The sequence below is a fragment of the Polyergus mexicanus genome, unplaced genomic scaffold, assembly GCF_030449975.1.
Source record: "Polyergus mexicanus isolate NDT 795.1 unplaced genomic scaffold, iyPolMexi1.0 SCAF_1, whole genome shotgun sequence".
In the NCBI taxonomy this organism is placed as follows: Eukaryota; Metazoa; Arthropoda; class Insecta; order Hymenoptera; family Formicidae; genus Polyergus; species Polyergus mexicanus.
Genome location: NW_027223321.1, coordinates 13,301,732 through 13,318,800, shown reverse-complemented (window position 1 = coordinate 13,318,800; position 17,069 = coordinate 13,301,732). Strand labels below are relative to the sequence as shown.

The window sequence follows — 17,069 nt, the reverse complement described above, 5'->3', positions numbered from 1 at the left end:
TCACCGGATGCTGCTGCGAAATCCTACGTAACAAATGGCGGCGGAGCAGCGTGCAAACACTTATGCAGTAATACGACAAGCTAACCCGAGAAATATGGCTCGTAATGTTACCTGAGACGTGGCGCGCAGCTCGATTCGATCCGCGCCGTTTCCCTCGTTTATCTTCGTCGCGTCCGCGGTAGAATTCTCGGCTGGTGCATCCAGATGTATCGTAAAGGTTGCACCGCGCATATAAAGGATGTCCTCGACCGCGTCCTCGTCATCCGCATTGTCCGCGTTCGCCTCATCGCTCTCAGCCTCGTCGACGAGCTCACCAAGTTCGCTCGTTGATGGCGATGTCGAGTTGAGCTCTGCAACCGAAAATAGCCGTTGTTTCGTTAGAGAAAGAATTAAAAAAAAAAAAAAAAAAAATTTCGATAACAAGCTTGATATATGTCGAATAAATCGTGAAATAATGTAGTCGTTTGCTCGCGTATTGCACAAAATTGTTCGACATTGATAAATTATCGAACGTCAAATTTTTTTGTTTCATCATTGATCATTTTTATTGCAATTATCCCTTTCTATTTTTACAATTCGTTATCGTGGAGATCATATTTTTTGATATTTCAGATTATTATATACATATATTGACACGTAACGTGAAACTGAGCTGTTAGTTTATGATAACGTAGGGTAATATATTCTTATTAATACCATAATTTAAAGTAGTGAGAAATAAAAAGAATATACACACAAACATATATTATTAAAAATAAATTAAATTTACTTTTTTTTCAATTATTAAAGTGATTAAGGGTCTCAAGATTTCAGATTTTAAATAACGAGAATCATTCATTATAAAATATAATATGGCAAGATTTGAAAATTGACAGCATCCTTCTTAGAATAAGGAGAATGCTATCAAACGAGAAGAGAAACTTTTGTAAATAAGATTATCATAATAACGTAATAAAATTGAAGTATAAACTTTTACTTCAGCTTGACTTCAATGTTGAAATCACTTCATCTAGCTACCTAAACCAGATGCAATCGATTGTTCATCACAGCATGTCGTGAATGTGCAATTCTCTCACCTCATCTGACAGCAGATTACTTGACTGGTTAAAAAAGCAAATGATACGTTAATAAAGTTTGACACTTGCCATTTTGCATTTATGTAATCAAAAATTTGAACGCGATAATCGTAGAAATAAATTATCACAGCCATCGATTGAAACCGAGATAAATTCTCGAAATACATCAGCTGCACAAGATAATGATCCTTGCGTTTTATTCGCGAATATAAACGAAACGCTATAATCAAACGGATCGGATCCATGTTTACAATATCGAAAATAGAGTTCACCGAAATTATAGAAGAGGAAACAGTATTACGAAACTTAGTATTATACAGGGATTAATATATCATTACCGATAATGGAGAAGTCCCGATAGGATCGAAAACAAAATGAGTTTCCGTAATATACCATCTTCTTCACTACGAATTTCAATCTTTATATCGGTGCATTGCATCGATATATGCGTGTTCGATAGCTCCAGAAAATCTACGAACTGTTGCACGTGCAGTACGACTGGTTCGCCGCACATGCAATCGGCCCAGCTACGGAGGCGGCACCGAGGTGAAGGGTCATTAGGAACTTATCCGTTGGTCGCGCACGAGTTTCCACGTGTCCATGTGCGGGCACATACATAAAAGCTACGTCGGCGGGATAGTGGATAGTGCTCCTCGAGTTCCTTGAACGGCTGACCCAAACTCGCTTACCCCATTCGCGTTGGCGTAGACGAGAGTGGAGAGAGAAAAGAGAGACAGAGAGGAAGAGGAAATGGGGGAGGAGAGAGCGAGGGTGAGGACCAAAGCCTGGCTTTGGATCGCTCGAGGCAAGCTCGCGATACCAAACTTCGGGCCGCTTATACCGGTCTTCCCATCGTCGGTGTAAGCCGCGCACAACTACGTGCTTCGCGTCGGAAATTCGTGTATAGCGTTAATTTGGTTATTACCGGGCTTGCCCGGTAATAATAACGCCGGTCGGAGCGAATGCGGCCAGCCGTAGCAGCAACGGAGCGGTGGCGAACATCAACGTCAAAACGAGAAATATAATAAAATACACGCCAAGGGGATCAATGGGCATTGGTATACCGCGCGATGCGAATTTCCGGCTCCCCGATCGGATTTCGTTTCCCAACAAGATTTATTTGCGCGATGGATTCTGCTGCGTCGTGCTTCGAATTTTCGGAATAAAGGGCAACGACGGAAACTTGAAATGGTCGGTCAATAACTCGTGAATATGTAACATAATACTCTTTATGAATAAAATCCCGACTAGCTTGCCGCGACCTTTCCCGGATCGCGAAATGGTCAAAGAGTTGCGACTTTTCAAGCTCGCTTACGCGAAGAAAGGCAGCTTGTTTCAAAATTTCTTGAATAATCGCTACAAATACGATAATGGATAAAAAAATAATATATAGCGTGGTTTCGAGAATATATTAAATTTTCTAAATTTCTAAAAGATTTGATAATATTTATAATTTATAATTGAGAATAACAGTAATATCTCTAAGTGTTTATGGAACAGGTTGATATATAAATATTTTCGATGATCGATTTATTTCAGATAAAGATCATTGTTTATGTAAACATGTTAATGGCATTTGCAGACGCGATTGTAGCAATTACGCTCGATATACCAGCTGCTTTGCCGTTCAAAAGCTACCGACTTTCGAGGAGACACTCGACTATTTCTTTTCAACCTTCTTGGCCGCGATATTCGCCGGCGGATCGAGTGCCAGACGCGTTTCCGTATTTAATCCCCTGACTATTTAAAATTTAATGGACCTGTCGTATACGAAGCTTTTCATTTCCAGGTAGATCCCTCTTGAATTACTCGAATTCAAAGGTCTTTGACGCCGGCGTTTTTTATTCAAATGACGCTTCATAGGGTTTAATTGAAGTTCTAATCTCAAATTTATAAATTTATTATATAATATAAAACGCGATGTGTGTCCTAAATTATAAACGTATACACACACACACAATAATTTCAGCGTAAAATATTTAATACTTAATAAACTTATAAAATATTTAAATTGTTCAAACTGCATTACGCTACATTGATGATTATATTGATATTAATTATATTTTAAATATATTAATTGTTTAAGTATTCAAGAGAACTCCGTAATTTCCGTAATTTTTATTTAAAATTAATGCTAATTGTTGAATGAATAGAAATAAAATCTGAAATAAAAATTGTGACATAAAAAAAATCTCTCTATATTATAGATAAATAAATATAAACAATAATGCCAAAAATATTGTCGAAAATAATTGCTTATAAAAATATAGATAATTAAAAAGTATATTTAAAACCATGAAAAAATATTGAAATATTTGAAACATTAAAATATCAAAATATTACTATCTGTGTATGCGTATGTCTTACATGACACGCGCATTACGGTAGCAGTAAAATACGATCTATGGCGGGAATTTATATAAGCAAGATTTCTCTCATATCATGTATATTTCGAGTAATATATCGAGAAGTTATATCAATACAAAAATCTTGTTATTTATTGGCGGTGAAAATTTTTTAAGATCGCCAGAGGATACATTCGAGTTTTGTCGTGCTAGACGAATATCTCGAGCGCGTTTCCGATATTACATTACGTTAATCTATAGAAAATTAATTGCGTATAACCAAATTGTAATATATGATATTACAATTTCGATCGATGCAAAATTCCGATATTAAAACCGTGATCGATGAACACGTCGTATTATGAATATTGACATGATATTAGGCGAGCAATTGGCGGGCTTATGAGCGATTCGCATCCCTATCGAGCGACGTATGAATCACTTCCCCTCCCACTCACTTCAAACTTTTTTCGCCTGTTTTCGCATTCTTTAATCGCACAAGATTAATCGCCGCCGAAGAATATACACGAGAAACGCAAGTGCCAAATTAAAATTTATTGCTGAAATAAAATATCGGACTTTGATTACGTTTTAGTTATGATTTAAGCGTGAATTTAATAAAATTATTATTCGGTATCGAACGTGAACGCGGGCGCGATCGCGCTTGTGCTAAATGGATCATCGCTTATTTTTTAAATACACAAGTATCGGATGATTACGGTGGTTACGCAAGTACAAGTATGTTGTGTGTAGAGGTAACGTACAATTATCGATAATCGATATTCGATCGAATGCGCGTAACATAAGCGTCAGTGGAAAAAGCAAAAATATATAACGCGATTATCGTGAGTGTTAATAATGATCGATAACTGATACTTAATCGATTGGGCTGATCAGTGACATGTACAATGGATCATGGAACCCCGATAATCATTGCTTCGAATAAAAAGATGAATGGATCGGACGAGGAAACAGCAAGACAACGACTGATGAGAGTCTGTAGTTATTGTAATTACATATTTAATTAAATCTTATATTTATTTCATGTGCGCCAATTTGATATGATTATATAATAATAAAATCTATTGCTTTATGTGGATACATTGTTGAAAAATATTTATTAGTAATATGATAATCCTTATTTTATTTATAAAATGATTAGTAGGAATAACAACGAGCTAATATCGACGTATTATACATATTGCATATTTTATATTGTAAAAAATGCACAGAATTTATTTATTTATTTATTTATTCTGATCCATCTTTTTATTTACGTGTTACATAAAACGCAGATAAAAAAAAAGTACATGTAGTTAATCTTACTATTGACTTATGTTAGTCAACATTCTTTAATTGCTGAAATTTCTGATATATTTGTTTAATAAAAAAAAAAAAAAATTGATTAAAATAAATATCGCAAAAAATAAAATTAATTTTTCTAGTCTAAAAATCATAATTTAAAAAAATTATTGCATTAATAAAATCTTATTCGGATCAAATCAAAGGCATTACGATACTGATTTGACGTTGCGAAAATTTTGGGAGTAAAATGTTGACTTTTCCGGATTAAGATAAAAAATTTCGAGCATTACAATTTTCTGACAATGCTGGAGAAGATGAAAGCAAAATTGCACGTGGATGCACTCGGAATGCAACGCTGGTATTCGCCGTATTTTTAAATACTGAGAGTTCCAAGCACACATCACGGGGATTTTCGTTGTTGAAGTATTCCTGAAATTCCTACAATTCCGATCGGAATACGATTGCAGGGTCGATTTAAAAAGGATGCTCATAGTGAAGCGCGTTCCAAGGCCGCAATAGCATTATTAAAGGAATAGCGATCGAGGAACCGTTCGCGTTGCGACGAACGAATAAACGAACAAATTATTAGCAACGGATGTTAATGACAACGACTGTTATGCTATGTTCGAGGCATCGTATATTATCGCGAATTTCGTGATGAGAAAAAAGTTTGATATCGTAAATTTGAGATGTATAAAAAAAATCTATAAAAAATATTTTTATTTAACTTACAACTCTTGAAGAAACTATGTGTACTACACAAACTTATAATTTCTTTCTAAAGATTATGTCTTAAAAAAAATCTTTCATTAATTTAATAAAATTTATTTATTCAACGTTATACACATAAATAAAATCAAACGCGCCAAGTTATATAAATCAGATTTAATTTTTTCGCAATTTAAATTGGAAAATTGCAATAAGTGATTGATCTAGTTTAATGATAAAATGCTGTAATTTGATTATTGTGTAATCTAACATTTGCAAACATTCAGGGCTTACTTGACTAATACTATATTTGTTATACAATAATGTTGTTAATGAATTGCATACATAGCTCGCGCGATGAAAAGCTAATATTTGTGCGCATATTTGAATTGGCAACAATGAGTATTATTAATTCTATCGCGTGCACTTCATAGACAAATAGATAAATTAATACAGATTATATAAAAGCAGGATGACTATCGCAAAACCAAATTCGCTAATCCATTATTATAATGCTCGCGAAATAAAATTATCGCGATATAAGGCTCTGATTTTAATCTCAATGTCGATGATTCGATAAATTAATTATACAATTCCAATTTTTACATTATTATTCATTCATTAAATTAGATATTAAAGATTACACGAGAAATTTGATTAAATACAAAGATGCAATTTTAATGTATACATTGCTAAATAATTTCAATTTTGTTCAAAGATTTTAATGTTTACATTGCTAAGTAATTTCAATTGCTTGATTCAATTTGCGATATTCTAATTTTGTTTAAAAAATAAGTCACAAATTAAATAGAATTTGATTTTAACTCATTTTAACTTCATCTTATTTTTTAAATCGTTGCATGATTAAATCTATTGAGAAATTTAAATTCAATTTAAAATTTTGAGTGAAGTGTAAATTTTCTGAGAATTATTAATTCACGAACTATTGGAGATTTATATATATATTGTATATATTTATGTATATTTTACCATGGCTTCGACTGTCGCAGACATTTCTAATGGTTTTAAATGGGAAATATTATAGTATGGTATTCATGTCGCAAATATTCCTCGTATTTCTTGGGAAATCTCTGGAAAATTGTGTTAATACCAGCAATCCTAGCGATCTGTCATATGTGGATTTTCATGGCCTAAGACTTCGAGAAAGTTTTATTAATGCTTAAACTTTTTTGATCACTTTGTAGACTCGCGCTCTGATTAAGAAAACTTTCGGAAAGTCAATTTCATGAGCTGATACATTACTTTTTTTTTGTTTTTCCACTGAAAAAACCTATTATTTACTTTCTGGCCGTAATGCAACATTTTCTCGTTCTGTCTCATAAAAAGACGTTTCTCTAAATCAAATGGATTTTTATATATGAAGGTACGTTATATTATTACATTTCTAAGCGAGAATCATCCAATAAAATAATGTTCTAACTGTACAAGTTTTTGGACTTAATAATTAATTCTGTAATTGTTAATCTAATAATTTTATAAAATGCACTCTTCATTATAAAATTAATATATGTATTATAAGCTATTTACATTTGTTAAAGAATCTGTAATATTTTTAAAAAAGCGGGAATCTTTATCATAATTACTTTGGAAATGAATTTAATGACAATCAATTATAATAAAAAGATTTAATTAAAATCAGATGTCTAATATGATTATAATAAAATATTTCTGCATATTTTTATATAGTTAGTACGCTATTATCTGTGTTAGATTATTGATCTTAGATTATGAAATTAATCAATCGCAGAGAAAAATTGAATATCTAGAAAATGCACAAAATGTTGATCAAAACTTATCAATTATCATAGATATTGAGATATCGATTTACTGTCAAAACACATAAATTGATTTTATGATAAATGTAACTTTATAATTCTTATTTTAAAAGTTTTAAAAGATATATATATATATATAATATTAGATTAAAAATTTAGGAAAAGCCACATATAAATGACGAACAATTTTTGCATTGAAAGAGACATCTTCTAGACAGCTAGACAAATGGAGAGAACAATTATTGTCTGTATTATTTCGCGCAGTGATTTCTCATTCATAGATGAATTCTCGTTTCAACATGTAAGCTAGCTATCAATCAATTAACAGGCATTCAACTTCCAACGCTTTCAGCGGGTAATCTATTGAGCAATTAGCAATTACTCATCGATTCTAATTTCATTATTTGTAGTAGAGCTTAATGAATATTCGATTTGATGTATGTTTAAGCATACTACACACATTTGCATATTACACACATACAGTTAAAAATTATTTTATCTTTTTAATTACAAATAAATTTAATCTCTCTGCGATTAAGTTTTTTTTTTTTTTTTTTTTAATCAAATATTTTAGTGATGCGAGTTTTCACAAAAATTTTTTATTTCTTTTTATTTAACTGATTAATACTTTATTTAACTTATTAATATTTTATTCTATTGATTTTTTATTAACAAAATAATAACGTAAATAATTTGCTGTATGATATAAATGATATAATTATTTTATGTTATGACTAATTTATCTGCACAGCATTCATCGATACAGTAATTTATGAATGAGTCATAACAAAAATTATAATTAATTACTTTTCTGAAAATAATTTTAATAGATAAATGGATTTTTTTATGATTAAAATGACATTTAAAAATTACTAATTGAAAATGATATCTAATTTTAAGATTATCTCCCATAATAACTTTGTGTTTAATGTCATTTTAATTGCAAAAATCTCATTAATTCATTAAATTTATTTTCAAAGAGATAAATAAAAATTATATAAATTTTAGTTTTTATTATAAGATGATTCAAATTCGTGAATTACTATAAATGGGCAAAGTTCGCTGTAAGAGACTGACGATACTAGCTCTCGGAAAGGTAAGCTTGCGAAGTGCTTTTGTATCGCTAACGATTTGTTGTCACATAAACGATACTTATAATAAAATATACAAAATCAAATCGATTATCACGATAATATAATACGGAATTCAATAATTCCTCATTTTTTATGAAGAAAAATGTCAAAAGAGGATCTGATGACCGATAAAACTATCAATATTGCATCTCGATCTTATAAATCATATCGTATTTTTAACGTTTCGATTTTTTGATAATACTATAAACAGTAATAAAATTTCTTCTTGAAATTTAATTGGAAAATTTTGATAAAAATAAAGCCAAGAGTAAAGTGAAAATCAAAATAAATATCAAATCGAAGTATTAAATAGCAGTTTACAAAATAAGATGTCCAATTAATTTCAAATAATAGATAGCTACCATATATCCGTGAAATCGTCGACGAAGCAAACTGTCAGGGTGCCGAGTTAGCTAAAGTTAATGGCAAGATCACCGAAATTCGTGTTCGAAATGCCAAAGTGAATGATCGAGAAATCCTTGGTCGTTTTACCTTCGACAATACCTGTTCTTAAGAATAGAATCAGCAAAATCACTGGAACAATTAAGCTTGCAGGTCTTATCAGCAGAATTAACGCAATATAGAGACTTTTTTGAAATACGTGAGGAAATAATTGGCAATAAGGGAGAAACTTGATAATATCGCCGCATTGAAGGAGAAAGAACTGGGGAGATAAATTCATACAGAGGAAAAAGTTGCCAGATTAGGCATTAGAGTTGACAATGAGAAGTCGGTGTGATTAAAAGTGTCGAGCCTGTGAAAATGGAAGACGTTGAAACTTTACCGCGCGTTCTCAGAATTAGCGAAATTCCGAGATGGGATCGACAACAAGAAGAAATCGACTTCTCCGATTTACCACGAGCAAAGTTTCCTGAATTGAAAATCAGAGTCGACGGTAAAATCAATATAAGAATCAGATTCGCGCAGACACTGCCGTATTGGAGATAGCACAATTAACGCAAGACAGATTGATTTGGATTCGAGGCGACAGCCGAGGATGAGGGAAGCATTCGCATTGATGGTACCATCAAATTCACCACGCAGGAGTTTGAACGAAGTAGAAATCGAGAATGCTGAAATTTTGTCACTCTTCCACGGGATTAAATTCAGAATAGAGATCCAAAAATAAGGAACTGAGATGACAGCATATCCGTTAAATGTACACGTAGTGAAGTTGAGGATATAATCAGGATGGAATCAGATATTCGCACGTGCAATATTTAGAATAGCTGATTACAAAATTGCGCTGATCATTAGAATTACATTAGAATTAAAATAATTACAATCGTCGATATTCTATTAAACGGATACGACGAAAATGAGCATGAGTTTATATATTATATATTTCGGTCTATATTATTATAATTTTATAATATTCTTTATCGAACGAATATGAATCGAAACTTTTGTCGGAAATTACATTTCGCGTAAAATAATAAATCAATAATAAATATATTACATAATAATATAATTTCTTCTTTGTAATCTTTTGTCGCGTTCTATTTTTATTAATTATTAATAATTACTAGCAAAGTCTTATAGCGAAGTTCTTTTATTCTTATATAAATTTTTATCAATTATTTATATCTAAATTATCACTTTAAAAATCATAGATAAATTTGCAACAGATAATCTTGATGCCGATGGATAAGCGCAAATGTAATGCACTGCGCTTGCAAATTTCTTTTTTTCTCAAAGAAAAATAAGTTGTTGATGCGAGACTGTAGCACAGAAAAACTTTAGTCGCTAGTGTTCCGAGATAAGCATTCCCATCTAGGACAGACTGTAATAATAGAATTCTCCGCGAACAATTAATCGAAAAGCAATTAACGGTGGCGATCGTCGACCAACTTTCCACCGAATTTTCTATCGCGTCTATTCGTGAGAAAAACATCTATTGGATAACAGCGTTTTGTAATTGTGTTGCAGCAATTGCATCGAGTGAGGTACTCTATAAGGTATTATGCGCGGTTTAATAACGTTTTAGGTACAATAACATCTCGCGTGATTAAAATCCATAAATATGGTATATATTAAATATAATATATTTTACTATATTTTTCATTTTTTTATATAATATATAATTCATATAATTTTTTTTCTTACATAATATTACATCATTTTATATATTATTTTGTACTTAATTCCTTTATATATAATTTTTCCACTTTTCTATTTAAGTAAAAAAAATGCAAACGTGAAAATAGTATAAAAGATAATAAAAAAATGGAAATTATACTTCTTTTTTTTATGCCCTGTCAAATAATGCAAGTAAAACGAATGAACGTTGTATCTGTTGTTTTTGTTAAAGTTGAAACATCTATTATTTATATGCAATTCATTTAATTTTCGCTTCAATCGTACATCTTGATTATGTATATCGGATGTATGACAATGTGTAATGTACGATTTAAAACTTCATTCTCTCTCGTGATGTAGTATAAAAACTGTTGCATAAGATTGGACTAAATATAAATCATGCCTCCCGAAATTCTACATGATTTATGGACAATTTTAGCGTATTTTTCTCTCACAATGTCGTCCCTCTCTTCTTCCCTTCTATTTCATAAGCCCGACACGAGATGTATTCCGCGCAATTCCACGCGAAATGAGATATTACCTTTAGTACGGGTGGGGGGGGGGGGGGTACTGTAAACAGCTTGAACTTGAGATTGTCGAGATAAATCTGCGACCAGTGCGCGAGCTTTTTATCGCTCAATTTTTCAACGGTATGAAAAATAAATTTTACGCATTATACAAATTACGTTATTACATCTACAGATATTGTTACGAAAAATAATTAAAAATATCGATTAAAGAAGATTAAGAGCGCTATTTAACTTTTTTTTTTATGATTTAATTTTGACACAACTGGCTCGACTTTGAATTTGCATATTTAAATTGAAGATACGTCGCCTCGCAATAATATAACGGAAAATGCAAAAATTAAAAGATAGGATAAAATTTTTTTCTCAAAATTTAATTCTCACAGATACTAAAAAAAAAAAAAAAAAAAAAAAAAAAAATGTAAATTAAGAATAATTCAAAAATCTGTTGACTTTGGTCGAAAATAGCAGACAAATTCAAGAAAATGTAGAGTCTTTAAATTGAGATATATTGTATATAAATTTAGAGATAACCAAATAAACTGTAAAAATTCTCAAAACATATTTCTAACATTTTTCAATATATTCTCTCGGTATTTTTATTATCGAAGAAGAAAACCAACAATTGGAGACAATAACAGTACGAGAGCTCGCGCTTGAAGTATACTCTTGGAATAAAACTCGTTCTTGATATAACTCTCTAGAATCAAACGAGATATTCAACGGGCCAATCGGAAGCGTTGCTTTGAAAACAATACAAACGCAGCGTCCAAAAAGTTTGCCGGTCCGGCGCGGTGCGAAATTTTATTAGGGAAATCAAAGATGTCGCCCGCCATGAATGCGAATTGCAAAGCGGGATAAGGATCGGATCTATTCACACGCACACGCACGCACACACTTACCGGCGCAACTGTATCCATTTTTATGAAGTATATAGCCGTCCTTACAGTCGCACTCGTACATGCCGTCGTGGAGCTCATAGCAGAGTTGCTCGCATGGCGATCCGTGCCCGCATCTTCCTGAAACACGGCAGAGAAACGGGAACGTTAGTAAAGTCGGTGTTGTAAAGTTATGCGTGTCGGGGGAGTTCGAAGTGGCGCACAAAGGGAGAATATTGGAATAGGCGATGGCGGCGAATTGCAAACGCAACTGTTCTCTCATGCGTTCTTCCCATTCCTCTTAATAGCGTATTTACATTAAGCTATATATTTGAGCGATATTTAATATAGTCAATTTGTATAACAATTCTAGCATAGATGTACACATTTTCACCTATACATGTATAGAATATTATCATTTAATCTCCAGGTATTTCCTAGTGATTTCTATATTTATTGTTTCCTTTTTGATATTAATTCTAAAATCACTTATAAATATAATCCTTGTCAGAATCCATCAAAATCTACGTTAAAAATTTCACAAATTTTAGGCTTCTTGCGCTCGCGTGACATTCAATTAGCTGAAAAATGTTCTTATTAATACATATTGTTTTAATATAAACATATAAAACATAAAGAGGAATTTTACACAAAATTAATTGCGAAATAAAATATGCACAGCAATACACATGTGATTAAATGCCATCGAGTCAACCACAGTGTTTCTTTCGCAGTAATTTCATTTTACTACGTGTTTGATTTAACGTCACGTATTTATTAAAATATGTTATAGAAAATTAAATCATGATGCGTGTGCAACGTATAGTGCACGGGATGACAGCGTGATAATTAATTTTTCATTATGTCAAATGACACGAAGGATTAAATCGATATCTTGCATGTGACGTGTGGGTTTTCTTGAAACATGTAATGTTCATTATAAACGAAATTGTGCGCTACATACTTGAAGGGTGAGAAGCCGAAATTGTCTTAAATCTAAATAACTTATTCGCTGCAACAGTGTGAGAGCGGAAAGGAGGGTGAACGATCTAATCGTTACTTAATGATTTCGTCTGTATTTAAAGCATTCATAAAACTATAAGATGTTACATGCGACTTTTGAAACAACACAATTGAAAAATATATACGTGCATTATTTTTTTATGTTACTCTAAAGATATAAATAACTTCATTTAAAATTGCGATTAGATAATATAATAAAAAAATCTCTCAAAATGTTATATCTCATAAATATATTCACAAATAATATTTCAAACTACTACAAATTGTGATAAGTATAATTGTGAAAAGAATTAAAATGAGTGAATAATAATTCGACGCTTTTTAGCATATGTAATATTAGGATGTGTATATAATATTATGCATATATGTGATATTAGAATTGAATATTAATAATAATAGCATATTTTTTCGAAGACGTGAAACGCGGAGAAAATAGGGACATATTAAAAAATAATTTACGAAACACGGATGGGATAGAGATAGAGGGAGCAAATAAAAAGATTCAATGAAAAGTGCATTACATTGAATGTAGTAAAATTTCATGGCGCTTTTATTTTTAGCTTGTCTTTCAGCTCAGGCATCATGAATGGCATCATAAATAAATTTATATGCGGACTTTTCAATTTGCACATATACATATATAATGCGCATATTTCGTACTTAATTTTAGTTTAACGCAAGTGCTTGCTAAGTGGACTCTATATGAAATAGTCAACGAAATGCGTAGTTAAAATATTTTTGTTACGGCTCTGTTTATGTGAAAGCGCTTTAATGAACGAAATTTAATTTCGAACATAAATTTTTTGACGGTTACTTTTTAAACTTTTTTCAGTCGATCTTTTTATCATCTAACATGTAAATGAAGAATTACGTACTCTCTTCCTTTCGTAAAAATATGCATTTACTAGCTTTTTTCTCTCTCTTCTCTTGCAATTTAAATAATAAATCAATATTATTTATAAAAGTAATTTATGTGAAACTAATGAAAATATAATTTAATAATATTAATAGCAATTGTTTTTGAAGTCATTTTCTTTTCTGTAATATAAAGCACAGTATTTCATATACATAAGCTTTTAATATTTTGAAGAAGTTTATAAAACAGAGTAAATATTTTATATCGATCTTTTATTCGAAGCTACGAAAACAGTCTTGAATTTTTTGAACAACTCTTTATATATGTTTACATCGTGTTAATTATGAAGCTCTAAATATAAAGCAAACGGAAGCATATATTTACACCATATGCTTCTATATTAGTGCTATATTCTCTCTAGCTTATATAATATATATATATACAAAATTTCTTATTTACATAATGCAAAAATTATATACATAATCTTCTCGTCAATGTTTTGACATCAAATACAGTAAGCACACAATTATACGTGCTATACTACACCTATGTGAACCTAGCGCCCTACTTTCAATAAATTAAGTTCTCACTACAGAAAATGATAGATATAATTTCGATCGGTGGATATAATTTTGTTCGTAAACATAAAAAATACAGCATTTTGTAGAAATGATTACCGCGTGATTTTAAGATTTAAAAAAATCGCTAATATATCGTGATTCATTTATAGTCGTTTATAACGCTTTTATTTTTGTTTATAGTTGCATATTATAAAAATGGAAGCACAAAGTTCATATAGACGTACACAATGTTTTCGCGTTTTACGTTTCATAGTACACATAATCATAAAAAAAATAGAGGGATTGACGGACGCAAAATTAGACGTTTTATCCGCATAGAGAACAGATTAATAAAACATAACGCGGGCAAGAATAACACCGGAAGAAGTGGAATTCGTTGTTGAATGCGCAACGACGCATGCATGACGAACTTGCATCGCGCTGCATCCCGCGATGAATCACGCGGCTCGTTGCATCTCGATGCATCATGTCGTTCCACCCCCTATGGCGCAGAACAACTATTGAAAATTCCAATATCCGGCTCGGTCGTGTGTACTCTTTACGAAAAACTGGACGCGTGGGAAAAATTGACATTATTTTCATACACTGCTGGGAAATATATATAATATAAATACACACACAATATATATCTATATTGGATTGCATTTTATTTGTTGATGCGTCGAGCACGTAATAAAATCGCTATTACGCGATATTTCGTAGAACGCGACGAAATTTTATCTCGTTGATTGTTTAAATACTTGTACATCACACATAATTGTTAATTAAAGAGACCAAAAAATTTTACTTTTATTATTAATCAATTAATATAGTCATGTACAATCTGCTGTTTATTTTTTTTTATAATATAATCAAATCTCCTGTTCTCTGTCCCGAACATCCGTGTATAATATTGTATTTGCCTTCTGTACAATATGAATGACTCACTCAAGTGGTATATTTGCATTGGTAGTTATTTTTTTAATGTAGTATATTTTTTATCGGACAGTCTTTTTCTGTTTTGAAATTCCATTATATAACATTTACCTTTTGACAACATAGGTGACCCACTCTTGTGTTCTGCGTATTATTATTATTACATTTTTAATATAATATGTTCCATATACTTTGTAATTGCGCTAAAGATGGCTAAAGATCCACAAAAAAAGGACCGAAATGTACGCTTTTTGTGATTGTCTATCACTCTAGTATTTAAATTATCAATGTAATTTGATTGTAATAAAACATATGCGCACAAATTATCGCGCTGGCTTTGATTGCGTCTCCTTCATACGATATATTCATAAGAGCATTTATTAGTTTATTCTCTTCATCTAGTTAAATCTCTTGATTTGAAATATTTATTTATGCACGTATCATCGCTCATCATTTTTTTTTATTTCATTTTTTTGTTAATTTTAATTATTGTCTTTTACGCGATATTCTCTTTGAGAGAAGTAGATTTATAGAATGACTATATTTTTATAGTTGAGAGAAAGGCAACGAGTTGAGGAAGATTGATATTTGAATATCCGGATTTATCGCGCAATCGGATAATTATACGAAATATTCTCAAGTTTTCATTACCCGGATTTTCACATGAAACACAAAATCGAAAGCATCACGTAATGTGTAAATAAAATTTATATGAATAATATTGACATATGAAAGAAACGAATGGAGAGAAATCGTATTGCTCGCAAAATTAAATGACGGATGGCTAATGACATATACACGGATAAATACAATACATGCGCATGAAAAGAATAACACAAAGGTTTTATATTTTATCGCAGTTGTTATATAGACATTATTTCATATACATATATATTTTGTGGAATTGTATTTTAATAATTGATTTTTTCACGCAATTTTCATATCTATAAAACTAACATTTCGTTAAAATAACGTTTTCGTTTGATGTTAATGAGGCAATTATTTCTTTATCCGTTTGCGCATAAAAATCATTAAATTGAATTTTATTCTTTACTCAAAAAAATAATCGGGATAAAATAAAACGCTGTTTGAAAAATTAGCTTTCAGTGCTTTCTAAAGTAGAATTCTTTCGTTGTTAGTGTTTGCGCCTTTTGTGAGTCACCTACGAAGGTGCGGGTGAATGGACTGCTCGTATGTGCACCCAGACTGATATATGCGAGTTGTGATTCTATTGGGCGTCGCATATATATATAAGCCGCGCGAATTGTGTTGTGTATAGCCCTGACATAAGTACATACAATGTAGCTTCTAGTTTGATTCGAGAGGCGACGCGGTTACATTGCCTACAATGCCGCAAGACATATGTATAAACGTCCGTATGCCGCTGCTAACAGTCATGCATAGATAATACAAGCGCTAACGTATGCCAAGTATGATAGATATCGTAGATGCCTGTATATTGAACGGCACTTGTCAAAAGAACGCATCAAGTCCGAATATTTGCAAATCAAGAAGAGAGAGCGATATTCTTTCGTTTAAAATATTATTTTTTGCAAATATTATTTTCATCCTATTTTTCATTTTATTCGCATTTATCGGTTGATTTTATTTTATTCGCATTTATCGGACGATTTTTTAAATCGAATATCATGCAATCATATATTAGCCGCAGTAACATGTTGAGCTAGTCACATGCGTGACTGGGAATTACAAAATCCATGAACAACGAGGAAAAATAAAAGTCATATAATATCACAAAATGCTGGTAATCAATATCCCATATCTTTCAGTATAAAATGAATTATTTAAATCTCTGTCGAATAATTCAAATATCGTTCACCTATTTT

The 17,069-nt window shown here is 31.4% G+C and overlaps 1 protein-coding gene and 1 long non-coding RNA gene across 3 annotated transcripts in view; one reads left to right on the top strand and one right to left on the bottom strand.

Annotated features, from left to right (window-relative positions):
• Positions 1 to 17,069, top strand: part of LOC138936197 (uncharacterized) — a 92,352-nt gene that overhangs the window by 62,538 nt on the left and 12,745 nt on the right. The window lies entirely within an intron of this gene.
• Positions 1 to 17,069, bottom strand: part of LOC138936181 (pikachurin) — an 87,440-nt gene that overhangs the window by 59,892 nt on the left and 10,479 nt on the right. For both annotated transcript variants that reach the window (XM_070301359.1, XM_070301349.1), the window contains exons 3-4: positions 11,872 to 11,988; positions 112 to 350 (exon numbers count right to left, since the gene is read on the bottom strand). In XM_070301359.1, the coding sequence (XP_070157460.1) occupies positions 112 to 350; positions 11,872 to 11,988 (356 nt within the window). The remainder of the gene's footprint in view (positions 1 to 111; positions 351 to 11,871; positions 11,989 to 17,069) is intronic.